This window comes from Pleuronectes platessa, chromosome 18, assembly GCF_947347685.1.
Source record: "Pleuronectes platessa chromosome 18, fPlePla1.1, whole genome shotgun sequence".
Classification (NCBI taxonomy): Eukaryota; Metazoa; Chordata; class Actinopteri; order Pleuronectiformes; family Pleuronectidae; genus Pleuronectes; species Pleuronectes platessa.
Genome location: NC_070643.1, coordinates 4,691,044 through 4,718,146, shown reverse-complemented (window position 1 = coordinate 4,718,146; position 27,103 = coordinate 4,691,044). Strand labels below are relative to the sequence as shown.

Below are 27,103 nucleotides of genomic sequence, written 5' to 3'. Positions count from 1 at the left end.
CGACTCTGGCTGTGTTTGGCCTCGTTATTTTGTTGCTGAATGAACTGAGGAGCGATCTGACGCCTCCCTGATGTTACAAACGATGGATAACACTCCAAACATCATTGATGAAACAAGATAATATTTCTTCTCAATGTTGGTGTTTCTATAAAGATATTGGAATTTTGGCATTAACACATCATCGATTACAGATTGATTAAACCCAAAATGCTATGGTTGAGTGGGATATGAGGATGCTGACAAAATGACAGCATTTAAATCATTAGATATTCAACATCTAGGTGCAGGCTCAAAGGAGGAGAGCTCCATCCCTGTTGACTGTCTCCACGTCGATATGCAGCTAATTAGCAGCATGGGGGAGGTTAAAGGACAAACACCAGAGTGTGCGTTTGTTGAATGAAAGAAATGTCAGGTGCACTTAACTGATGCAAATTACTCTCCAATAAGGACAGTAAATCACACAGGCCTAGAACTCAGACAGGAGGAAATTATGCTAATCATGAGTTTCTCTGTCTTATTAACAAAGGTTTGGATTCAGGCTGCGATGGTGGTGACGGGTGTGTGGATTTATAGAACACTGCCCTCATCTGGTCATTTTAAGAGGCCGTTATAATTAGCAGTCACTCCAAATCACTGTCAGAAAGAAATATTTAAAGTGGAATAATAATAATGATAATAATAATAATCACACCACATTGATATGAAAATCACTGTTTTTTTAATTTCTGAGAGGATTTTTAATTTATACAGTGTGGTTGCAAAAAGTTTAAAGATCTCTGTATCAAAAAAAAGAAGTTTTGTACCATTACTACTTGGAAATAACATTTGAAAAATACTTTAAAATTAAAACATGTCAGCATTAGTGTAGGTATACAATATAAAGTTAATCAAATCTACATGTTTGAGCTATACAATTGCAGCCAGCTATTGACTTAAATATATAAAGTACCATAAAACTAGGAAAATCAAAATATGTACATTTTCCTGCTTGAATAATTCAGTGATAAACAAAACAACTGAGGCTCAACACTTTTAAATGCTCAATTAGGGAACTCAAGGTGCCTTAGATAAATTTGTTAATATGTGCTCTATGACAATCTTTTAAATGATCAACAGAATACAGTCAAATATACACTTTAGGTCAGTAGGTTGGAATCACTGTTCTGAGGGTCTACACACAGAGCTCAGCTGTCGGTTCAAAAGATTTAAATAAACACACGTCGGACCAGCTTCTTTCACATTTTGTCTAAATTTTACATTACAAGAGTGCATTGGATCATGTGAGAATTAAGGCTGATGCCATGTGGCACCTGTGGGTGGACATTTGTAGAACAAACATGTGTAGATATATACATAAACAGTGTTTGAACAGACACCAGATTCATTCAGTGGTAACTACAGTCATCGTTGTATGTGCATAGTCCTCCTGTTCTGCAAGGAGATCTCATCATGACAGCAGGTTAAGGCATGGTGAGTGGTTTCCCCTAAGGGAGGCTGTGTGCTAACCCTCCGTGAGTTACCCTCTCTCTTCAATCGCACCCTCTCGCTTCAATCGCACCCCCTCCAGCAGTAGGAAGGGGGAGGGATTCCTCACTATTTAGTGTTGGCACCGGACGCCAAACAAACTCCTCTTGTCCTGAATTCCGCAGTAAAAGAATTTCAGAATCAGCGGTGGTCAAACTGATCGTTGCGTCTTTCGCTTTGGTTCCAGTTCATCAGCTGAAGCAGGTTAGCAGGCAGTCAGTTGAAAAAATGAACCAAGTGGGCCACAAGCTCTGTTCATTGTGTGGACAGGGGCTTGTTCCGCCTCTCTACTCCAAGTCTGAGTGTTTGACTATGGACAACTAAGGCCGATGGAACCTGGGGGGAAAGGAAAGAAAAGGACAAGAGGTTATTCTAGATGCTTAAGAGCAGGAAAAAAAAGCTAATCTTCAAAAGAGAAAAAAAAGCTAATAAAATATGGATGAGACTGCTGAATAAACTTAGAAAACAGTAGAGGTGAATTATTGATGTGGTGCTGTGTATGAGCCTGACCGCGTATAGATCTTGCTTTCTTCGTGAACCTCCATCTCCGAACTCTTGAATTCATTGAGCTCCTTGCGGATGGCAGCCTGAGAGGAGACACGACAAAAACAGCACTTCAGCAGGATCGCGCTTTTCTCCGTTTATAGCCCAACACAGTTCGATTTTTTTCACTCTTACTAAACAAGGGCACACTCAAACAGAGAGTATAATTTTTCCTTTCAGAAAACACTCAACATGTAACATACATGTGATTTATGTTTTACGAGCTTCACTGGACCAGGTAATTCATTTGATCAAATGCAATCTGGTCATTTAGCAGTGTCTGAATTGCATTCCTGTGATTTTTCCTGCTCGAAATGCTGGTGGCTGTCTTCACTGTCCCTTCACAATAAAGCCATAAAAATGCCCGAGAAAAAGATGTTGAGTTAATGTGTGTGAGTAAAGGAGAATGTGTTGAGTCTCACCTTGTCAGCAGGAGTGAGCTTGGTCCACGGTTTATCTGCTCGCCGGTCGTAGTCATGGGCGTGGGTGCACTCAACATATTCGTGGAAACGAAGGATCTTCCTTTCCTGGAGTTCGGCCACTGTAGGTCTTTGGGACAGCTGGTGAAAGAAAAGACAATTATTGAAGCCAAGTGCTAACAGCACTACTATGACAACCCAGATATATTCTCAAATGTACGATAACGTCTCTTCCTGACCTTTCTGGTGAGCCGCCTTTTGATCTCGGATCGCTCTAATCGACGATCTGATTCGTTCTTGGCTGTAGGGGGAAAACACATTCCGTGAGAGTGGGGCGAACACTGCAGCCAGTCAGGTACATTTCATCCAAGCTGCCGTCGGCATTCTGCGGTAGCATGGATCTTTAAATCACAGCCTCTTTCTGCACAAGGTGCTGCATTGTTTTAGTGCAAGTGCAAAGCGTCATCTTTGCCCAGTCATTTGAGGACAGGCGAGATACAGTGTGGTGGCATGAATCCTGGTTCAGAACCTGTTGACTGATTCTGAGAAGGATTATGTTTCTCTTGGTTCTGGGAATCCAAGTTTTACTGCACTTCACTACACTCTGCTCAAAATGTTTAGATGATCATATGTAATATCATTTCTGTTTGTTACAATATGGTATTTTTGGTATTATTAGGCACAATGCATTCACAACAAAATTATGCCTTTATGATACGGTATCTGTCTGAAATTCTGTATACAGTCCTGAAATAATACCAGAGCAAAAACATAAAGGATAAGTAGAAAAAATGGAATTAATACATCATAGAACATAGAAGAGAGAGAGAGCCTGCTTAAAAAAACACTTTATTTAACTAAGTAGAAAAACCAGGTAATGTGCTCAATAGAGCACAGACCTCTGTCAAGGGGGTGCATTGAGTACAGTGTAAAAGCCAACATCCTGGATTTGAGCTTCGTTATTTATTATATCATACTCAATAATATTGTGGTTTATGTGCTGTTAAGTATTTGGATACTATGTCTTTTTATGTGTTGTTGACAATAGTTTTAGAACATTAACGGTTGGATTATTGTAATTATTTAAATAAATAGTGTTGGAAGCAAATATGGCACTTATCAATCCTATTGACCAATAGATAATTGAATTTGTGAAGATTGCAACAATGGTATATATTATGATACTTTTCTAATATGAAAGTTCAACATGACACTGATTAGACTGCATGTTATAGTTAATGACAATAGAACTGAGATGTGTTGTTATATATTAAGAAGATGTCCTAAACAGCAGCATTATGGGACATATTACTTTTGGATATCTATGTCACAATACGTCGCTAACTACACAATGTGCTACAGAATACAGTGCTTCTGACTGTCTGATCAGGAAGAGCTATGCACTTGTGTCCTGATGTGCTGCCCTGTTACCATGCATACCAAATTATTTGCTGAGGTTTACCGAGTTAGAATGGTGATGCCTTTACACAGCCGCGTGTACCTGGTCATTACAGACAGCTGCAGTTTTACAGCCTCTTGTTGTGTCAGCATCTCATTGATCACAGATACGTGTGATCACTGGCATTGATCCTTTATCTCAGTCACTGTCATTAATGTCAGAGACAAAGTTTATAGCCCTAATATCAAACTCGACCAACTGCAATAGTTGCCTGACTGTTGGTTTATACCTGCCCAGGGACAGCAGGTAGACATTGCATCGGCTAAATCTGCTACAATGGAGCTTTTCTCTCTTCATAAGATCAATGTGTCTCACATTCGCATTAACTTCCTCTAAAAGCATGGATGTCTGGTCTGGAGTAAGCACGGAGATCATCTTTATAAATACCATACACTGTGTGGGGGGTGTAATAGCCCATGGTTTACACATCTGCTCTCTGGAGCTTCACTGTTATTTAAATTAGACATTATCTCAATGCTTTACTACCAACAATTAAAAACTGCTGCGTGTTTACTGAATATGAATATGCCTGAGAAAAGAAGAATTTGAAAAAAAGAAAGTTATCCACTGAAAAAATGACTCATGTAGATGAGTTCAGCAAAGGATGTGGACTTCTGGTGTTGAAGAATCGAATTCAAATAACCAAACCCGGATGAAAAGGTGAGGGATGGATGGAGTGAGACTCTCACCTGGAAGAATGTTCCTCTGCTCCAGCTCCTCTGCAGACGGTCTCTGACTCAGGCGCCTGAAGATGGAGAACACTGTTGATTAACCATTTTCAGAGATGGGTGAAAGGGTGGATGGAAAGCCTCTCAAACATATGAATTACATAAAAAAATAATGGACGTAATCCCTCCAGCTTTGTGACAGTTTTTTTTTTTTTATCAGAAGGATGACACTGACTTTCCACAGCCAATCTTACGATACAGATCTACTGTGCGTCATTATCATGTTCATCAGTCAGCTGACACGATGCGAGTCCTTTACCTTGTCAGCGTACTGCTGATCTTGTTCCTCATTGCCATCCACTGCTCCTTGTTTTGCCAAGTCCCGCTGTCATGGCTCTCCTGAGGGTCCCTCTCCTCTCGATCTTGTCTCTCCTGTCTCTCCAGCCTTAGGGCTAATGTGTCCTTCCTCTTCACACGACTCAGCAGCCCACCTGTTACACACATGACACGTACTTATACATACAGGCTTGCTAGAGGAAAATGGAAATGCACACAGACAAAAATAGTACAATGTGTTGAAACCAGAACAAAGGACTGTTTTTAACTCGTTGTAGTTTAGTCTGAAAACAAACTTTAATGTCAAGTAAAATCCCCTTTTCACCAGGACACAGTTATTAATCATTCATTTGTATTAGTGCTTTCAACTACAACATACTCACAGTTAAAGGTTAGTAAAAATTTATTATAGGATCATCTTAGCTTTGAGATGCTTTTTAGAGAGTCAAAGCGCAGGCTGCAACTTACAATTGTTACTTTCTGAAAATATACCGAAACAATTCACGGAGCCTAAGCCCCAATCGCTTGTTTTGTCTGATCAACAGTTCAATATTTGAGGGTATTTTCAGGTAGTTTTCACATTCTGAATGTTGTATTTTTAGCCACAGCACTCTCATCTCTCCCATAGATCTAACGTAGCAGTACAAGACAGCATAACTTACTTTGAGGGCCCTCCTCCTCATCGTCGTCATCATCATCGTCGTCATCATCTCGGTACAGGATGGGGCCATCAGAGTCAGACCCCTCGCTGTCCTCGTGGCCTCCTACCTCAGGGATGATGCTGACTCTGGGGTCTCCAATTAATCCTCTCCGGCTTCGGGGCTCCAGGTCAGGTTGCCGGGCAGGCCTCTGGGGCTGAAGCTTCCGCATCTCCTCCTCCATGTCAAAGTCATCGTCTTCAGGTCTAAACAGAAACACAGATAAAAACATCTCAAATCCAAGCTAGAATATCTATGATGACACTGAAAAATGTACTAGTGACAATTAACACAGCTAGTCAAGACTCCTGGGCCCATTTTATTTTACTAAAGAAACACATTCTCTGAGGCCAGACTGCATGACTTTAGAGCACAAATGGTAAAATTACTAACTCAAGGCGTTCTACAGCTCCTAAGGCTCAGCAGCTAAAATAGCACTGCATCAGCGATAACTGGTGTCAAAATATGGAGAACCCCAGGACTCTAGCCTTGGCCTTTTGCTGTTAGTTTGCCTTTAATCCGAATTAAACAGTCACAGATTTTATTTCCATTTATTGCAAATGATTCTCTAATCATCAAAATTGGAGGCTGCGTAAGGTTAGATGAAATTATTGCTCCTTGCATTGACATAAGTTTTAATTAGGTTTAAACCAAGTACTTAAAAATCTGTGTGATTTCTTCTGGAGGATGAAGTTTGTAGTGCTCAAATGAAACAGTGAGAGACCCATTACTATTCCAGAGAACAAAAGGGGAAATCTTTGAATGTCTTTAATATCTATGTCTGTGCTGCTCACGGATACCTACAGTGTAAGTCCATGTAACTACAAGTGACAAGCCATGTGTTTTACTCAAAGGAAGGTTACAGGAATAAACCAAATAATATAAAACACATCACAAACTTCTCGACTAGGGTAAGTACAAATAGGGCAAACTAAAGAGCTGTTGCCCTTTATTCTTGACTTTCAGAGCAATCATGTTTTGTTATGTATTCTTGTACAGTAAATTGAACACTTACAGCCTGAGAGGTTCAATGGTGATGGGAAGTGAAAGCCTCGAGTTATTCCCCAGCTCGGCAAGGAACTCTGGAGGAGACTCAAACAATAAGGAGTGTGCTCTCTGAGAACCGTCCGGGTTGGGCTGAGCTTGGCCAGGGCTGGCCAGGGCTCTCTGGATGAGGATGTGCAGTGGAATGGCTGGAAGATGGCTGGGAGGCTCAGTGGTTGGGCTGGGTGGATCCGCTTGTATGATGGTCACAGGACCAGAGGAGGTGGTGTCGGGCGGCTGGAGCGACTGAACCCTGGGAGGTGAAGGAGGTATGTGGGACGGCGGTGAAGGCAGAGGGTCAGTGGCAGTCTGAGAAGCTGCTGCACTTGTTTTCTCCTCACTGTTATATCCTTTGGGGAGAGCATGGTGCGCCAGTCCAGGGGCAGCAGCCGAGTCAGCGGTTGCAGACTCAGTGACCTGAGCAGGAGGGGAAGGATCCACAGAGTGGCGCTTGGTGACAGGGGTCATCCTCTTTGGTGGAGTTGGTGGAGAGCGCTTTGCATGTGCTGGAACACTGATGATGCTGCTGCCAGGCTGAGAAAGCTCCGCTGTGAATAAACAAGCCAAGAACAATAATCAGTACTGGTGATATAAATTGATTGTCACAAACATGAACTGCTGTCAGAATGGGAAGATGCACATTCACTCTGTGAAGGGTAAAGTTAGTGTTATTTAAAATAAGCACAAAAGCAAATATGTCAAAAGTTTTAGTAGGGGAGAAAAACTAACAGTCCTGTTGCAGCTGAGCTTTATGCCGAGTCAGTGGAGGGTGACACACGAGGATTAACAAACAACTGTATCAACAGTCTTACATGAAAATTCAAAGTAAACAGAAATCAAATCCAATGCACTCCTGCACATTAAATATCCATCCAGTTTCCATGCAATGTTAAGTTAGATGAGCTGACAGCTTCAATGGATGCAACACGCATGCAATGAAGTGCTGGTGTTAAACTGGAGGTGGAGAACTGCATCTGCAGTGAAGCATGTGGACCTGTACCACCGCTCGACAGACTTCACTAAGATGGATTGAGATCGTGCCTCCTTGCTGGGTACCTGAGCAGTTCCCTGCAGCTCTTTGACGCATGTACAAAGGTAGAGAGAGGTAGAGGCCGAGCTCACTCTGACGTCTCCAGCTGGTCCAGTAACAAGGCTGCCTGGCCTTAGAGCCCCTGTTCAATGAGGAAGCTGGCAAAAATGAGTGGAGATGTCAGGGATGGGGCTGTGTTTACATTCCAAGCTGGGAGAGAATATGAGAGGGATAATGTTTATCTGGGTTTTACACTGTCCAGACGCAGAGCGTATAACCATCCTTAGATGATAAACAACCTCTGTGGAGTAATAACTCAAGTTTCTAAACACAAGATAAAAAAATGCTTTAGTCAATCCTCCTTGTACTTCCCACTGACAAATACTTTCATTATGATGGTTCTCTCAAATTCGAGCTTCTCCATGATGGTAAAACTGCTGAACTTGTTTCCTCTGATTCATCCCTATTAGAACTGTTGATGCTTACTGCAGATATATGGATACTAGTGCATGAATGTGATGATAAGTAAAAAGAAACCCTGTGCCGAAATTCTAAACTGGGTTTGATTGAACAAAGCAGTCACCTTTAAGAAATTTTTCCATTGACAAGCCGACTTTGTGAAATGCTCCACTTAGTATGTATCCTGGCTACAACTTAAATAAAACAAATTAAAAGGATCTATAATTAAAATAACCTATGCTCACTTTACACGTTAACAATAAGCACCAACACGTATCACAAGTTACTAGGTCATGAACAGTACTTTAAGTCTACTTTGTGTTTGTTTGATTCGCTCTAGAGTTTGAGACATGCTTTTAAACACGATGAAATTTTTTTGCCACACACAACACGAGATGTAACGTGAAGGGGATTATCCAGATTAAGGCAACTGGAACTCGGATTCATGATCCGACATCATCGATAAATAACTTAGTACATGTGATTGTCAGTTCTTGTGAAGAGCAACAGAAACGAGCAAACCAACAAACACACACACACATACTCCTGCAGACAGGAGAAAAGTTCTTCCCTGCTCATACAGGCAATATAGACACTTTCTAGTAAAAAAAATACATAATAACCATAATAATTCAGGTTTTTGCCATAATCAAGCACCCCTAATTTCAATAAATGTAAACTGTTTCCAAAGTTGCATACACTGAAACAGACACTGTAATCTCAGTGTCAATACGGTACTATGAAAAAGCACATCTGAAGCAGTTAAAAATGAAATGTTGTCTCTATAGAAACTTGTGTCACTGCCACAGACACTGTTTCAAACAGAGAAACCTGGGATGGGCTGTAAACAAGAGCAGCTGTGGCATGCGGGGACAAAGGATATGAAATAGGAAAAGTGCTGGTGTTGCACAAATGGTACAGAGATAAGCCGGTGCATGTCTCCTCCCCAGAGGCTGGTGGTTATGGACACCGAGCATGTACACTAGCAACATGTTGGGAAACACCTACAAAGCAATGGGCGGCTGACTCACTGACACACTCATCTCACAAATAGATTCAGGAGAGGACATTTACAAGCCTTGGAAATGTATTATGCGTTTAATTTTAAATATATAAAGCTGATAAAAATGACACTAACCAGCAGCACATTGATCATTTTAAGTCAAATGGAAACATAATTCTAGAAGTGCTACTACACTAATATTTTATGAGTTTCAAGTACAAGATTTATTCTTCATGATGAGTTTTTCATACACATACCCTGCAATAAGAAATCCATAATAATATCTAAAATGTCATCAGTGCAGGGAATAAACTTACTGAACTAAATATGATGACAAACATCAAAACAAAACAGATTATATCTAGTCGTTAATTATTTTGTTTAATTTATCAGTCATTAATCAATTATTATTTTACACTTTCAAAGAAAATCTTGATCCACCATCAAGACTTCCTCACTTCCCTATACCACACAGCAAACACACCATTAAGTCTGTCAAAATAATGATGAAAAAACAATCACCACAGCCACACAACAAACACAAAGTAACATCTTGACACCTTGTTGGGTGTGCAAGGTTACTGCCCATGGCTTTGAAATAGGTGTGGGCACTAACCTTGCACACCCAACATACCGTGTAAATCCCAATCTCAACTGAAACTTCACTTAAGTTGTTTTGTTTGAATGAGCTTCTGATTGACAAGAATATTTCAGGGCTGATGCCATCGATACACTGCTGCTCTTCAATGTTAGCACTAGCTCGACATATCTTGTATAATGTAATGCAACTCTAAATTTCACACTGAATTAACAATCTCTTCATAATCCACATCCTAACCACGTTGACTACAACAAAACCACTGTCTCCAAGAGTGATGGTTCATCAAGCACTCAGGTTGTACGGCTCAGCCAACCAGGGCAGTTTCCATCAACATATTTCTACTTCCCAAGATTCATATAAGGTCACTGTGACCTTTGAGCGAAGAAATCAAATCACTTCATCTTTGAGTCCAGGATGAGTTGACAACTAATCAAAAAAGGAAGAAATTCCCTCAAGCCAGTCTTGAAATATCACATTTTAAGATGCCAAAAACATGTTTAAGATCTAATCAGTTACTCAGTGAGTCCAAGTGAGCATGTGTGCCAAAATTGAAAGAATTCCCTTGAGAATTTCCTGAGATATTACATTCACAAAGCCAAATATGTGTCTCAGAGGTCACAGTGACCTTTAACCACAAGATTCTAATCAAGTCATCCATTCAAGTAAATTATGCCACATGTAGGGAAATTCAGTCCTGAAATATCACTTTCACAGAAATGTGAGGGCACTGTGATCTTAACCTTTGACCTCCAGTCACCACAATCTAATCAGTTCATATTTGAGTCCAAGGGAAAGTATACTTTGTGAAGCCACTGTGACCTTGACCTTTGGCTACCAAAGTGAAATCCAAGTTCAAGTGAATGTTTGTGCCAAATGTGAAATCGATTCACTTCCATGTGTTCTGGGATGCTTGGATATATTTTAAGTTACATCTTTACTCTATTGTATATACTAACTTGTGGGGTGGAACCTGTTTTTACTTAGTTATGTTACTTCTCCACTATGATCACAATAAAACATTTATAGTGCGTTTGAACTAATACACAATTGTGCTGTCAAGTGTCAGTCAGAGTATCCAATACACGTTTACAGTTCTGAGAAACACTGCAACAGCAATGTTGAGTACTGTCTCCTCCCTTATTAAATTCCTGCAGAACTTCTTTGACTAATAGCACAAAGAAAAGTACACAAAGACTTAACCGGTAAATTTTATGTGTGCAATAAAACTGCAGAAGCAGATGCTCACAAACTCACCGAGCAGTGCAGGGTTAGTGTTTCGGTTGGCGGGTTTGGGTGGAGGGACGGGAGGCTGCTTGGCATGGGGAGGGACAGGGGGCGCCATGTGAGAATCAACTGAGGAGGGAGCAGCGAGTGAGGGTCGAGAAGGGTCATCGACTATTAGGGAGACAGTCCTTGGCGGTTTAGCCACAGCTATGGGAGCAGAGGAGGAGGTTGACGAAGAGGATGAGGAGGAGGATGAAGAGGAGGAGGGGGTCTGACTCCTACTGGACTCAGTGGAGGGAGCAGTGAGGGATTTTGGGGGAAGCAGAGCGTGCCGGGCAGGGGCAGGTTCCTGCTGTGAGTCTTGTACAGAATGAGGGACAGGGCTGGAGCGGACAACGGCAGACTCTACAGAGGGGTACAAACACACAAACATAAACACAAACACAAATACACAAACAGACATTAACAGAGGTTACAACAAGGATTCTAAAGTTCCTCGTAGAACGGGTATTCACATACAGTAAAACACTGAGATCAGGCTGGAAAACCTTGAAGTGAAACAAAAAGGTCTTTCAGAGACTTTAAGGTTGAGAGGTTTAGAGCGGTAACAAGAATCAGATGTGGAGACGGATCAAAGAAGCACACAGGAGTCCTAACGATTTCTTCTTCCCTCTTTTCAGGCTCACCTAAATCCATCTTGGAAAGCCTGATATGTACTGTTCCAGTTGGATAACCCCTGTCAGACTAACAGTTTAATCATTTACTCTATATGCCTTGACAGCACCATCAGGAGACTTTACACACCTGCTGTTGGCATTTCAACATAGCAAAACTCTCGCTCACTGACTGTCCACTCAGGAATAGGTTTTGCTGAACGTCCGTGTGTTAGCAACCTTACATTCACCGACACTTGTGAATAATGAATGCAGGATTTAATCAACTACGTCGTATCTTAGCATCAAGGAGACAGACAGCAGCATGTTTTTGGATAATCATATGACCAAATATTGTAGATTTAATAAAGTGGCCATAGAATGAGCTTCTGACAAGAATCAGCTGTATTCCTTGAATCGGGTGTAATAAATCATATCGACTTGGTTATATCACTGCTTATCATCTCAACATTAACACACTTAGCCATCGCTTTTAACATCTGAGTCAGTGCCACAGTGAGACAAACTCGGCATGTAGTTCAGCTCGTTAGCACTGAGGGCACAGATTTATATTTATGCATTTTATGTTGAAGAGTTACCTTGTTTAGGTAACCACTTCAGCTGAGCTTCCAATCATTCGCTTTTACAGTGTTTCCCATATTTTGATCATGGCGAGTAGTCTTTTATATTGATTTGCTCGGAATCTACTCTCCTCTTGATTATTGATCGTCTGTCAACAGCCCCTCATCTTTATATACACACAGAATCAATACGTGATCATGCATAAGAATAAGGATAAGGCTTTGCCCTGCAGAGAAGACTTGTTAGCGTCAAGTCCTCTGACAACAGATACAAGTAAAACAAAAAGCCCGAAACTTAAAACACAAGAAAGAAAGGAGAAACAGTCTGACCAGAGTGATTAGTAATTCTATTGATTAGTTTGGATTATTTCCAGGCTTTGACCAGTGATAATGTGACAGAGGGACACAAAGAGAGGGATGAGAGAGAAAGAGCAGGACAGCATCGCATTTGCTAATGTAGCAAAGGTAGCAGGAGAGACAGAGCAAACAGAGATAGAGCTATATGCTGTTCAGCTGAAACATGGAGACTATGTGAGGATTACTCCGTCAATGTAAAAGTACAAATGCATTGTAGGAAAACAAGTGCTGAATTAATCCAGTTTGCATTATCACACAAAGTAGAAGAATGTATACAATTGGTGAAAAGAAACTCAAAGAGCCTTTATTTATTTGGTTTGTTTTCAAAAATCTCAGCCATTAACATAATCCAAATAGTTTCTATAATATTTCTGAAAACAACAGCAGATCTTTGATGAAAGAGCTTCAGGCAGTTTTAAATTTGAGTTTCAGAAGTAACACTATCAGAAATGTCCAGGACAAAATGGTTAAACTGATAAACACAAGAGCCCGAGGAATTTAATCGTTTTATACCGAGTTCTCTCTTCATGTTAAGAGCTGGACAAAAGATTCTGCCTTATTTGTGTGCCTTATCCACTTTTCATCCTGTTGTGAAACATCAGAATCAATTGCGTCACACAGCTTGCCAAGACAACGTGATGGCTGCTGGGTATTTTATGGTTACCTTCGATAAGGCTCAGGCTCAGACCAATCATCTACTTTCTCACTAACTTTCTGAATAATAACTGCAGTGCTGGAAGATGAAGTTATAGAGGAGACATTACCTGAGCGCTCTCTGAACTCTGTGGGTGGGCTGTATCTGGGCAGGGTGGTCCTTCGGTCAGACTCTGAGGCAGGACGAGGTTTCTTCTTGTCCTCCGACGAGCTCTTCTGTAGAGAAGGCCGAAGGTTCATCTCAGAGACTGGCCTAACTATAGATCGCAGGTCATCCAGTTTGTCTCTCCTCTCCCCCTCCCTCTTTTCCCGATCATCTCGTCGCTCTCTTTCATTTCTTTTGGCCCAGTCATCCCGTCTGTCCCTGTCATCTTTTCGGTCTTTGTCTTCCCGCCGGTCTCTGTCATCTTTTCTGTCTCTGTCGTCTCTTTCTCCCCGCACATCTTTCCGACCCTTGTCTTCTCTATCATCTTTTCTTTCGCCTCGGTTCTCTCTCTTTTCCCTCTCAGGCCGCCGATCCCTATCTTCTCTCTTGTCTCTGTGATCCCTCTTTTCTTTCTCATCACGGTCTATCCGTTCCCTCTCGTCGCGATCTCTCCTTTCCCTCTCCTCACGGTCCCTGCGTTCCCACTCATCCCTATCTCTCCGTTCTTTCTCCTCACGGTCCCTCCGTTCCTTCTCGTCCTGGTCTCTCCGTTCCTTTTCATCACGATCCTTCCTTTCCCTTTCATCCCGATCCTTCCTTTCCCTCTCATCGCGATCTCTCCTTTCGTCTCTCCTCTCACGCTCATCCCTCCATTCTTGCTTATCTCTGTCCTTTCTCTCCATGTCTTCCCTGTCCTTTCTTCCCCTTTCTTCTCTATCATCTTTTCCATCTCTCCTCTCTTCTCTATGGTGTCTATCATCTTGATGAGCTCCTCTGGCTAAAGATCCTCCTTTTTTATCAACATCTGATGGCAGACGGCTTCGTCGGTCTGCGTCCACAGTCATCCGTGCGTGAGTGTCCACATCCAGAGGTGCCCTGTTACTCCGGGAGGCATCAGACGGGAGTCTGGTACGGCGATCATCTCCCTGGAGCATCCAGAGGGGATTCACTTTCTGGTCAGACTCTCCTCGAGACATTCGAGCACCAGCTTCCGACACCCTGTCCACGTCCTTTGACACAGGGTGCCCATTTTTCACTGGCGGTGCTTTGGAGTGATTTACATTGTTGCTCACTGTATATAAAGACACAAACATTGAAATAACTCTCATTAAAAGAGGAGCCACTTTACTCAGAGAATGTTTTTTAAGAAAAAAAACTATTACACCCTGCATACCATTTTCTGGGATGTCCTTTAGAAGCCCTCTTGAAATCAGCTCTTGGCGACTTTTTCTAACAGAAATTTTTCTTTCCAAAGCTGTTAAAAAAGGAAAAATAATAAATAAGCATAATGTATAGTGTAATGAACACAACTTGTGAAAAACTCTCCCATACCTATAGATGTTTCAGTGAACTTCTCACTTGGCTTCTTCTTCCTCCATTTCCAGGGCTTGAAGATTCTTCCCATCTTAGAGAACTTTCCTTTGCGTTTGGTTGGAGGTGATCCCCCACCGGAGTCCGCTTCTTCGCCCCCTGTTGTGCTGTGTTGCAGGTCTACCTCATCGTCTGCATGAATATGGCATAGTGACAACAAGATCACAGATGAAAAAGTTTTTTCATTGACACCAATAATGCAGATAATCAAAAACCTTCACACTGATTTATACAGGAATAACTACAATGACCTTCATTTTGAATTTCTATCACTGCAAAATATGACTTAAAAGAAAACTTGAAATTTGATCTGTGAGTACCCTGAAGCCCAAAGCAAAACACAGACAGTCTTTCGGTACAATCAGATGAACGTGCTTAAAAACCTGTGACAGAAGAATATTTCAAAATGATGCACGTCAGCATTTATTCCACTGCTCATACATTCATACACAATTTTCCACAGTGCAGTGCTGCTGCTTTACTAAACTGTCACACTAAAGGACCAAACCTCAAAACGTTGGTCCAAATTCCATTCTGAGTGTCCGCTTCACTATGTCAGTTGTCACATGACACAGACTGAAACATGGTATTTCTGGTATTATTCACAACGTGGTGTGAATTAATGTGATTTTTGACATGGTGGTGATATATTGGAAATGAAAATGTAACAATTTTAGTACTCTTTCTTATAGACACTGTTATGCATCCAGAGTTGTAATAAAAAAAAGAAAACAGAAACCATGAGTCGAAATTCCAAAGTTATTCTTATACGACTGAAAATGCTAAATGACAGCAATAAGAGGGTGTGAAAACACCACTAAAATTCTTAGGCAGTGAGTCGTATGGCAGCGGTTACACAACATTTTGCAACATACTTGTGAGTGTAGAGCATAAAAGTAGCATTCAGGTTTAGCAAAAACCATAAGCACTGCAGCTTCTCATTTTTATGTAATACTGAACATCTCTGTGATTTGTTAAAGTAACAAACGTGCTGGCGGTTTGTTGTGTTTGCTCTAATTAACTGGATGGCAAGTTTAAATTAAACTTGGGGTAGGTGTTAGGTTCTGCAGGTTTGTCACACAAACATTTTACACCGAGGGATTCAAAAGGGATCGTTACCCTTTTCTAATCCCCATCAAGCAGATATCCTGTGGATGTGTTTCTCAAGGTCATAGATAAATGTAACCGATATTTAAGAGTAAATTAAAAGCTCAGGACATCAGGCTCCTCTGGTAAAAAAACAACTTTGAATGGTGGTATTAATGATTAATGCATGACCTATTCATCTATTAATCCCCTACTAGAATTTGATCAATCAGGATTATAGGAGCTGACAACGTAGCTCTGCAGAGATTGGTTCTGTTCCTGTAAATTTGTTGTGGCTTCCATCCAATCTCCATACAGTTGAGATAAATATATGTTTTGTTTGGACAGTGGAAAACGAAAATCAGACCACTTTCTTAAGTGCACGAGTAGTTTTCCATATGTCAGATTGGATAGACTTTATGTTGATGGCAGTAAGCCTCTCCCACTGCACTAATATAACGATATATATATATATATATATATATATATATATCATAATAATATTTGGTTTGAGTCTGAATGGAGGTTGGTCTTAAACCCTTCTTTATGTGCAGAGAATGACAAACATTTGATTAACAGTAACATTAATATTAACAACATTAATATCATGGTCACTATGAAAACTATGTTCAATTCATCTTGTCATCACTAAACAGCACAACAAAGGGAAATAGTGAATGAATGACAAACTATTACAAAGATAATGTGTTTTGTCACAAATTATTTTCTATTCTCATAAACAAATGTGAAAATACCGACTGAATTTTGTTAAACTAAAAATGTCACTGTTTTCTAAGGTATAAAATAAAAGTTATTGGCATATGAATTTATCATGAAAACAAAACAACATGAAAAATTGTTGAAAACAACTAAGCACTGATAATTTACCTAAACGAATGTAAAAGTACAGATTAATTGGCATCTACCCTGTGTTGACGACCACTGCATCACATTCCTTCCATGAAATGTTTACATTACTTTGTCGACACACTGTGTGAAGAGAAGCAGGCTATCGAAGGTGTCTGTGAAATGAACTCTGTGCAGTACACTGGCCCTCGCAGCTATTCCTGACACATAACCCGGACACCAGTGGGTGTAAAACTGGGCGGGTTGGAGTGGCAGTGAACTGGGGTAATACTGATGTGGTTTAGCTGCAACAGAATTAAAGTGTGATGTGGTAGGTGACATTGTGTTACAGTGGAACACCAAAAAACGAGATGGCAGCGTTTCACAGAACAACTGTAGAGTTAAAGACGGTTGAGAGGAAAAATACTTAACACTAACACAAAGACTACAGATGTGCATTTATAGACTGACTAAACAATGTGGACTCCTGTAACTATTTAGCCATTAAAACTCAAGGGGCTAATAAAAGCATGAAAGTTGCACTACCCGGCTGACACTAATGCAATAACCCTGCACTCCTCTGGTCAAGCTGTCCAATACAGTATGACTCATGCCAGTCACATGATATGTTGCCAGCAGCTACAAAGAACCTCACACCAGGGGTTAAATATACATCTTGCACAGAGAGCAAATATGTAACAAAGAGGATGTCCTCATGTTAATCGCCTCATGTAGGAAAGTGTTTGAAGGGATCCCTGACAGTAGAAACAGTAAGGCAAATATTGATCCAACAAATAGCAAATTAAGTCACAGGTTATAATTAACATAATGAAGGCTGCGACCAAATTAAAGTCTGTGATATTAAGCAGGAAAGAGCTGCCAGACAAACGGGTGGCCTGCATTACATAGATGCTGGATTCCGAAAGCTGCGAGCTGTGTTATTAAACTTGTAAATGCAACTTGGGACAGGATACTGCTTTTGACAGCAAAAACAGGTTCTGATGTGTTTGAACTGTTACTACTACGGTTGCTTAACCAGACAGTAAGGGGGTTCATGACTCATTGTGTACCTATGGAACTAATATATGACTTGAGAAGTGACTGAAGTTAAAAATGTAGATCCACAGACGGAGTTCTGGTGTTAGTTGGTGTCTTGTAGCCTCAAATTAGTTTTTTACAGGGAGATGGGGCCCAGCATACAGACAGAGAGGAGTTTGTGGTTTGTAGATTTCACAATCACCACATTCCATCTACACACATTCTTCTACACTTGTCTATACCTGCCGCCATCCAGTTTCTCTCTGGTTTACGAAACACCTGTACATAAATATGTATACACTATCCTGCTGTGGACTTTCCATTCTAAATAAATGCAAACATGCTCGTCAGATTGCTTCCACATCTATCACTGTCAAAGTTATGTTTGTGGGTACCATGTAGTGCTGAGCCTTGCCTCGGACTCACCCTTGTTGTTCTGGGCTGGTTGCTGTGCCACTGTCTCACTTGTAGCACCCTGTCCCATGCTACAGCTTCTGTCCCAACTGGCCTGCCGAGCCCTGCCTCTCCGGAGGCCAGCGGCAGGAGAGGAAAACTTATAGCCACCTCGCTCTTCTCCAACTAAACATGGAGCTCCTCTAACTCAAGACTGACTGCTAACTTGTGTCGTCTTAGCCTCTCTTCCCTCCCCCTCCCTGCCGATTATGTTATTTGGTCTCTCCCTCCAGTCCTACCTCCTTTTTTCGCTTTAAAACACAAGCACACTCACTTACTCAGTTCTCCGTCCCTCCCTTCTTGGAGCTCTGACTTCATAAATAAGGTACGCCAAAACGGTAATCCGGCAATCTCGAATGCCTTTCATTCCTGAGAGTAGATTTTTCAGGGGCAAAGTTCACAGCAGGCGAGCTTTGAGCTTCAGCAGGTCCAGCCATCAAGCTCCGAGGGATTTGGGATGCAGTGAGGCCCCCCACTAGCAACATTTCCCAGACTGACACAACAGTGCTGCCTGAAGGGCAAGGGGCGGGCTCTGCAGGGTGAGGTAACTTGAGAAGTGGAAGGTGAGCCAGGGCCAAGGTGGAGCTCAGTGCCAGAGCAGAGGAAGTGACACAGTGGGGGTGTCCAGTGACTCTTTTAGGATTGTCCATTTAAACTACGAAATGCACGTCGACACTGACAAGAATTTATCGAGGGCCACAGTCTCCCAAAAGGTTCAATTAGATATTATTCTCTAATCTCTTGTTATTATTATTTATTAACAACAGCATGATATTGCCATCGGGGTTTAATAGATTTGGCCTTTATGTTATGTTTTAAAAAAGGTCAAAACAAGATGAGTGTGTGTTAATAAAAGAGGGACCCGACTATCCCCGTTATTCCTGACATATAATACATCAAAAGGAGCTCACATCATGTATGTTGCTCCCTCTACAGTCCAATTAAAGCTACAGCACGGAAGTGCAACTGACACAGGAATGTGTGGAACGCTAGACCACACATTGGCTTTTGGGTACAAGGTCAATAATCAGGAAAACGATCCTTGAAAATCACTGTTTAATAAATAGGGTTGACAACTTCCAACTCCTGACTCATTGTGGCATTGAAACCTCTTTTCATTCTTTCTAAAGATAAGCAGCAGATGGAGACAAACACATGTCTTAGGCTTTGAAACAAACCTGAGAACACGAGGCCTCACAGAAACCAGAACAACAACTTGATGACTCAGAAAAGTGCTGTTGTATTATGTCATCATGACAATCCCCAAAACATACAGCTCACATCGTGTTAGCCAACACGCTGGATGACTTTATCCTTTATGATCAAAATACATGAACATGTGAGGCTTCATGAGAGGAACATCACTTGTAGAAAATCGCTGAGGAGGAAGTCCTGTTTATTTTTACTGCTTGGCTGACCAGGGATGAGTAGATCAAGCTTACTTAATCTGTTCCTGCCATGGCTTAATTGTCAGGAGAGTACTCGTGGAGCTTTGCCCCATTCTGCCTTGGCATTGAACAAAGTATAAGTGTATAAAAATATAACTATAAAATAATGATAATCATTTCCTTTCACTGCTGTAATCACATGTCAACAAAGGACAAGTGAACTACAGTTTAGAACACATTCCAAAGTAAATTAAAACATCTGAAACTCAAATGATAACCTTCAAATTCAAACATCCAACAACAAAAACAAAGCAGGTTTACTCACAGACATATTCAGACTGCACAGCCATTCCAAGCGTTTCCCACAGATGCCACAAATACACAACAACACCTCAGTTCAGGAGCAAAGGTCCTCCTAAGCAATGTGAGTGTATACGTGATACGCTGAGGTCGTCAAATGATCGAGGTCAGTGGTGAAACCCGCACAAGGCCATGCGTGGCACTGAGAAAAACCGGCAGCTCTGCTTACCTACAGGTGTGTCCTCTAGGTGAGGGCCAATCAGATAGCTGCAGCGTCAGCAGCACAAAGCGTCACACAGGGCCAACCCTTTAGGGACAGCACTGTGTTTCTGACTCACCACTTTCTGTCATCACGATACTACAGTTATAGTTATAAATAGCATTAGTCTCACTACAGTTACTGTACTCCTAGGTACAATATTTAAAATCTGTTAGACTGGGTTTTCTGCAAAAGATAACTTTGGTTTTGTAGGATTCTTTGTTTGCCAACAAATTATAAACTGCAGTATTACCAGGATTTTCCATCACGGTGTCCAAAACTCAGCAGTCAGCAGCTCCTGAAACAGATAAAAAAAAAGGAAATATTTATTATATGGTAGATATTCAATAATACAGTAGAACACAACACATTACTTCATTATAATTAGTTTGTTAAAAGAGACTCTGGGATAAACAAATATTTATTTTTATAATAATTAAATAATCTCACTTGTCACTGAAGAAATATAGCATAATTTACAGTGAATTCAAAATAATTCAGTGAAAGGAAGTAGAGGGAGGCACAAGCCTAACACAGCAGCTATTTAAGTTAATCTAACTAAATGTTTTCCAATTACTTAAGACTCTGGTTGTACATTATTACTCAGTAAATCAATGAATTCTCTGCAGGTAATGTCTTCGAAGCCTAACAAGAGCTCTGATCTGTTAGTGAAGAGAAAATAGTGCATTCATTAGCTCACAAGCCAACAAAAAATCCATTCTGAATCCTGCCAGAGCAACATGGCAGTGAGCTGGGGAATACAGGGAATACATTATTTCCCCAAATGCACATTTTTCTTGCTTTGAAAATACACCCTAAATTTTCAAGATGGGCTGGTGCATGCTGTGTGCAATTTCGGGTTTATTAAACTTTGCAATGAGGTGATGTGTAAAGCTCACAGGTGACACAAAAATGTTAACTGTGTGTTACCTGAGCAAGTTAAAGAAAAAAGACTGTAGTTTTACCAAGATAATTATACATACATTAAAGTAATAATAAACAAAATAGTAGACATGTCTGTTGGTAATGAACTGCTAATCCTATAATATACCTAATAAACTGAGATGATGGTTTGGGTGTTGTTTTAAAGCACTTTCTAGAACAGCAGAAGTCTAGTCCAGAACCCCCCCAAAAGTTCTAACTTTGTTATCTAATATCACACTTATTTAGGATCCGAAATGCATAAACTTGCAGCTCCATAGTTTTCTCATATGACCAAGTCAGTATGCCAAATTTCATTTAGATATGTGATGGTGCAGCCCAAAAGTGGGATGATATGACACAAAATGAGCCATACCTGTCATGTGCTGTGTGAAAAGAAAACTGCTAAAATACATTTTACTCCTGAATAACTAAAATCAGATATTTATTGAAGCAAACACCACGGTGGATGGCAGTTTTGATTATATGCAATTAAACAGGAGGTCCAAGAAAATAATGCCCCATGTCTAAGTCAGATTTGTGAAACAGTTCTATACTAGTTGAATTTGCTAATTCAAGTCCGCCTTTTCTCTGCCACTCTGGGTCACCTTTATTCAACATTCCTCCAGTACAAAGCTCCACAAAGTACCAACAATGGATAAACCACTTTCACTAAATTCTATGAGGTCTGTTATTCAATCCAGACTGAAATAAACAAAGCATTTACATCCACCTAGATTTATTTCAGTTATTTTTCAGCTTACTTTTTCCTGTAAAACGCATTGTATTGCATTCTATTGCAACTTTAAATATTACTTTCTATAATCTAATGTCAATAAAGCCATCATTACTTAGTTAGGAATTCACAATTTGTGATTGTGCTGTAGGTTTAAGACAGATCAGAGGGTGGAAGGGGGTGAGCAGCAGAGAGTCAATTTCATGATGACAAGGACAGATAAGCACCTCAAATTAATAATCATACAGACAATCAGTGATCATTCTCTCTCCCCCTGAACTTCACAGCAAGCAACTATTCAAATGACGGCGCTGCCTGTAATTGGTTAACAACCGTAGGTGCAGCATCAGAAAGGAGAGATTGCAAACAGCAGTATCAGTCTGCACTTTGGAATGTCAAGAGTCCCTGGACAACAATCTGGCAGAACCCAACCCATGTGACTAATTACCCTGCAAAATACAAACTGCAGAATAAAAGGGAGACTGTAACATGGGAAGAAAGTACTTGACCTTCTTATAATAGTGCTGCGAGGATACGCTTATTTACAGTTGAAATTCACACTGACCATGCTTAAAAATGGCATTCCATACAAACTGTTAGTACACTAGATCAGTGAAATAAAGAAAGTCAAAACAAAAAAATATATACTTGATAGATGTTTGATGCTTAGGAGAATCAAATTTGAATCAAAACAAAAACTTTGGTCGCTGCCATGGTTAAAGTATTTGAATGGTTCCTTTTTTTAATCAGTATTAATATTACACATTACCACTAGGCCTTTCATGGTGACAAATTTAGTTGGATTTTATTATTGCATAAATTATATTATTGTCATTATTGGAAGTAAGAGCTGAGCGGTCTTACAACTGATCAAATTTATTTTTCTGTCTCGGATTATATTATTTATCATATTGGAGTTTATCATACAGAGTTTAAGGATTGTTCAAATAATGTTAAATCGTTACAGTGAGCTAATTCAGGAAAGCTAACCCCTGGCAGAACGAAAAGGCTCTGTTCAATTATTCTGGTGGTACAAATACTACAAGATAGCAAACTTTGCTACAAAGTAAAAAATAAATAATAATAAATCAAAAGACCATGAACACTCCCATTGGCCCATTACCATTTTAGTAATGGATTAATCTGGAAATACTTAGGTTAATAGGATGACTCATCTATTTACCTTTGTAAAATAACGATCTATTTCTAATAGATAAAAACACCTATCATCAATAGTAACAGGGCATATCTAAAAGAAAAAACAACGAGCTTTAGTTGCTCATCTCACTGCGATCTCTGCTGTTTCAATGCCCAGACGTTGTCCGGAGTACATACAGGCACATGGAGGCCATTCACACTACTGAGCCAAATTATGAGTTGCCTTGATGAAATTAATGCAAGTTGGATCAGCCAGTGATTTAAATACTGATTTCCGATGTGGTCTTGAATCCAGCACTCAATGGGTTGATACATTTTTTTAGACTGACCGTTGTTACATCATTTTGTTCTCAACAAATTATAAAATGTACATCAGTAAAGATTTTCAACTTGAGTAATTTGTTGATCAAGATCTAATTCGTGATTCAAGTGTTCCTTAATTTTATTGAGCAGTGTATTTAAAACCCAAAGATGGACTGACATGAAACCAGAACATCTGAAATGCAGGCCAAAATAAAAAAAATTCTGTTAGGGGTGCTCGATCACCGCTAAAAAGAGGCTAAACTCACCAATGAATTATGCACAAGGTTATAGCGTCTCAAATCGGAGAAACATCTCATATGTGTATGGCTGTTAAAAGGAAAAGTCCACCGTATGTCTGTGTCCCTTTTTCATGAGCTGCTGCGTCACATGGAACCGTTTCTACAGCATGGAAGTACCCACAGCATCTCAGTCAGTTAGCAAGAAAGACTGTGTCTTGAGAGTGTGCACCCATGACCACGATCACGATATATTTTGTGCCCCCTCCAAATACACAAAATATCTATAAAATCTCAGCTGACTACAGATAGCCGCCCAATTTGATTCATTTTTCTTGCCTAGAATTTTTTTTAAATAATACTTTATCTACTTTTAATACATCTTTTTCCAACATGCCCATAAACAGAGAGTAGTTGATACACACGTGAACTCACAAATAATTCAGTAGATAAAGTTCAGCACTACTGCAACCCAATTCTGTTCTCAAATATCCTCTCGGTGTGTAGCAGTTAGCTGGTGCAGGCTGGCAGCAAAGCAAACAGAGGTGAGTTAATGTGCACCGCTTTGTGAGCATATAACAGAGGAAACTACAGCAGCTGTGCCATCCCCCATATTGTAATGCTGAAGCCTTCAGGACACCACATGAATATGTACAAACACACACAGGTTCACACTCAGCCCTGTACCTACCTCACTGAGCATCCAAAAGCTCAAGAGGAAACGTCCTGCTCTTAGTTAGCGTGTATCCGGCTTCAAGTTATTACTTCTATACAGTTCTTTGTGCATCAGGCCCAAAATGACTATGTCAGCAGTATAAAGAGAACAACCCAGAGAACAGTAGGAAAAATGGCAGGCGGATTTTCAGGTTTAGAAACAGGATCCAACAATGGTATTTCAGCACTTACACGCAAGTGCAAGTGTACACCTTGTTTTGTATTTCTTATGGAGGTGAGGCTTCAGTCCTGTTTACACAATAAGGTTGCGAATCCCTGATTAATGTGTACACTATTTAGGACACATTATAACTAGCATCTCGGTCCGGTTAAATAAAACAAAAATGTCAATACTTTGTCATAAGTCTAATAAACATGTTTATGGCAGAACAATAAACTGAGGTGACTAAATCAGGTTGTAAATGAACAACAGTATGTTTATAAATGTATTCATTATATGATCATGCATCAACTAATACAATCACAATCAGAGCACATGGTGTGCCATTTACAATTTATGTATCAGTTTTTTCTTAAAATTGACTGTTGTCTGTGGTTTCAATATCTCAGCATCATCTTAAGAAAATCAGTTTCATTAACAATCATTTCGCCACCATTCCTTCCCCTAATAACCAACCAAGCTTTTCAAAGAGTGCTTATTTTGTCAGATGATTGCCTGCACTAATCATATCGCGAGTAAGTGAGTCATGGTAACCAAGATGTAATCACTCTCATAAATCAAAGCCACAGAAAAGATTACAAACCAACACTTTCATCTGCTGTCATGCTAACTGGATAAAATTAGTTCCTGGCTTTCTGCTTGTCATTCAAATAAAACACAAACTCCTTCTATCTAACAGCCATAGACTACAAATTGATTACCTCTCTCACAAATGTGAAATATAGACAATAAGACCATTTCTTTGCTACACATGTAGCAATCCAAATAAAAAAACTTAATAATGTACTTTTTCATACAGTTCTAAGGGAACCAACAGATTGATTGTGCTGCCTTGGCAAAGCAAAAACATCTCCTGAGATTGCCAGCTCGATGAATGATACACTTTGCGACACGTTAGAGGTACGTCATACTCTTACTGGCATTCTTAACCGTTGCGATTCCTCTGGAAAGTCTATGTTTAAAACCCGCAGTGTTTGGTTCACACTGCACGGTGGTAAAATAAATTGTACACAATTCAGTTTGTTCACAGGAAGCTCCCAGTTAGCTCATTAAGAACTCCCAGTTCATCGGATAAAGGGGCCGACCTCTGCAAAGCGGAGAAGAGAACAATCAGCCATTGTGCCAAGTTTCATTCTGCAGACTTAGCAATCAGTAAATAAAGAGCCAAAGTGGAGTTTGTTAGTGAGCGAGCTGCATGGACCTAAAAGAGACACTGTCAATGGGTAGCTGTTAATGGTTCACACATTTGATTATATAAGCCGCACACATATGGACCCACAATTTTCAGATTGTCAAACATATCTCTGTGTTCCATCCACTTCTATTATAACAACCGTGGAAGCTTGTTTTAAATAAGTCTGTCACTTCAAATCAAAATTGACTTAAAAGACCTGTGCAAAGCTAAAGAATGCAGGTTTAGAAATATGTAGTTATATGTAAATCTAGATAGTATGGGCATAACTTCCCACCAAATCGAATTACAAATGTTAAAGGACCACAAATATTCCCTCTAGACAAACAGCCGGTTATCTTCCGAAGAAAGCACCATCGTAAACATGACTGCAGCTACATGCCGTGGTGGGTTTCTATTTGGTTCTCAGGGTCAACCTCACTCCCTGCTGCCACCCACCTTCTAGATGAAATTCACCTTTCAACCTTTCTGCTCAATAATCTCTGTGAGATGCAACAACTTACAGTTCTCTGTATTCAAAGTCAACAACATGTAGGGCCTGAGTACAATACACTGAGCTGCAGCTCCTTTTTGGCCTCTCTCTTCTCTCCTATGGGGCGTATCGCTGCTTCCAGTCACTGCTGAGAGCTTGTGGGTTCTTGTTGGAACAAGCAGACGGGCCTGTGAAAGGAATGCAGTGGAATGTCTCAACCAATTCACACCTGCAGCCTCCCTCCCTGTAGAAAACACAAGTTGTGTTGCATTGTCCTGTGGAGACGAGGTAGTTCAAACAACTGATTATAAGAAAGGTTTGTTCAGTTCTTCAGCCTAGTGCAAACAATACGTGGACACAGGTACAGGCAGCGGACACCTGAGGCTAACTCTGCACAGTTAGCCTCAGGTGTCCGTAAACAGTCCAGGAGTCCCGTCCTTTCTACTTTTGTATTGTCTTTGTGCGTTTCCCTCTTTTTCCTAGTTTCCCTAACAGAGAGAAGGACAATGAGCTACAGATAAACACGCATTACAGAACACCGCAGGCATAATGCTAATCCGTGTCTGCTGCTAGCCGGAGCAGAGCCAGCAACAGGTGGCTACAGCCCCTGCACTGTGGTATTAGCTTCGTTAGCTTACATAAATTAGCTGTGGCTCTGAAGGACGCGTGTATGGTGGTAAACAGAGGCCGCTCACCTTCTCCAGTGGCCGCCTCGCTCGTGTGGAGATGTGTCCGCCACACAGGAGACGTGTTTCCCCCCGGTATCTCGTCGTCCCCCGGTTACTTTTGACACTTGTCGCCGCTGTCCATCACAGGGTAGAGAGCCAAGGCGGAACTAGCTTCACTTACAAAACCTCTGCACCCGAACCAGGTCATTAAAGTGACTTTGTGAAGCGGGCGGCGGAAGTAAAGTGAGAAGACATCACCTGAATTCAACAACAAACACCAGGAGACCAGTTTAACTCTGTGATCTAAACTTCTTTCTTAATATTCCGCTGTCAGAAGGTGTTGTACACGTAACTCGGTGGGAGGATTAAATGCGGCCGCGCAT

The 27,103-nt window shown here is 40.7% G+C and overlaps 1 protein-coding gene across 9 annotated transcripts; it reads right to left on the bottom strand.

Moving 5' to 3' along the window:
* Nucleotides 1–701: 701 nt before the first annotated feature.
* phactr4a (phosphatase and actin regulator 4a) lies at nt 702–27,103 on the bottom strand. 9 transcript variants are annotated; one of them, XM_053446126.1, is made up of 16 exons: nt 26,748–27,103; nt 26,084–26,240; nt 20,393–20,437; nt 14,731–14,901; nt 14,573–14,653; nt 13,364–14,470; nt 11,039–11,413; nt 7,748–7,879; nt 6,663–7,239; nt 5,612–5,853; nt 4,933–5,104; nt 4,635–4,690; nt 2,726–2,787; nt 2,490–2,627; nt 2,035–2,111; nt 702–1,860 (listed from the first exon to the last, which is right to left on the bottom strand). In XM_053446126.1, exons 3-16 carry the CDS (start codon nt 20,403–20,405, stop codon nt 1,845–1,847), a joined length of 3,219 nt encoding a protein of 1,072 aa, XP_053302101.1. In that variant the 5' UTR covers nt 20,406–20,437; nt 26,084–26,240; nt 26,748–27,103; the 3' UTR covers nt 702–1,844. The 9 variants fall into 9 exon arrangements, with proteins under 9 accessions (XP_053302101.1, XP_053302099.1, XP_053302100.1 ...); XM_053446124.1 differs by lacking the exon at nt 26,084–26,240; XM_053446125.1 differs by lacking the exons at nt 26,084–26,240; nt 26,748–27,103 and adding an exon at nt 24,185–24,379.

Bases quoted from the DNA above. Each gene is read 5' to 3' on its own strand.
- phactr4a (XM_053446121.1), bottom strand. From the start codon at position 18,223: ATGGGACAGGGTGCTACAAGTGAGACAGTGGCACAGCAACCAGCCCAG. The intron at 14,902-18,165 runs GTGAGTCCGAGG...ATATTCATGCAG, and splicing joins ACCAGCCCAGAACAACAAGG to ACGATGAGGTAGACCTGCAA. The intron at 7,240-7,747 runs GTACCCAGCAAG...GTTTATTCACAG, and splicing joins AGCTGCAGGGAACTGCTCAG to CGGAGCTTTCTCAGCCTGGC.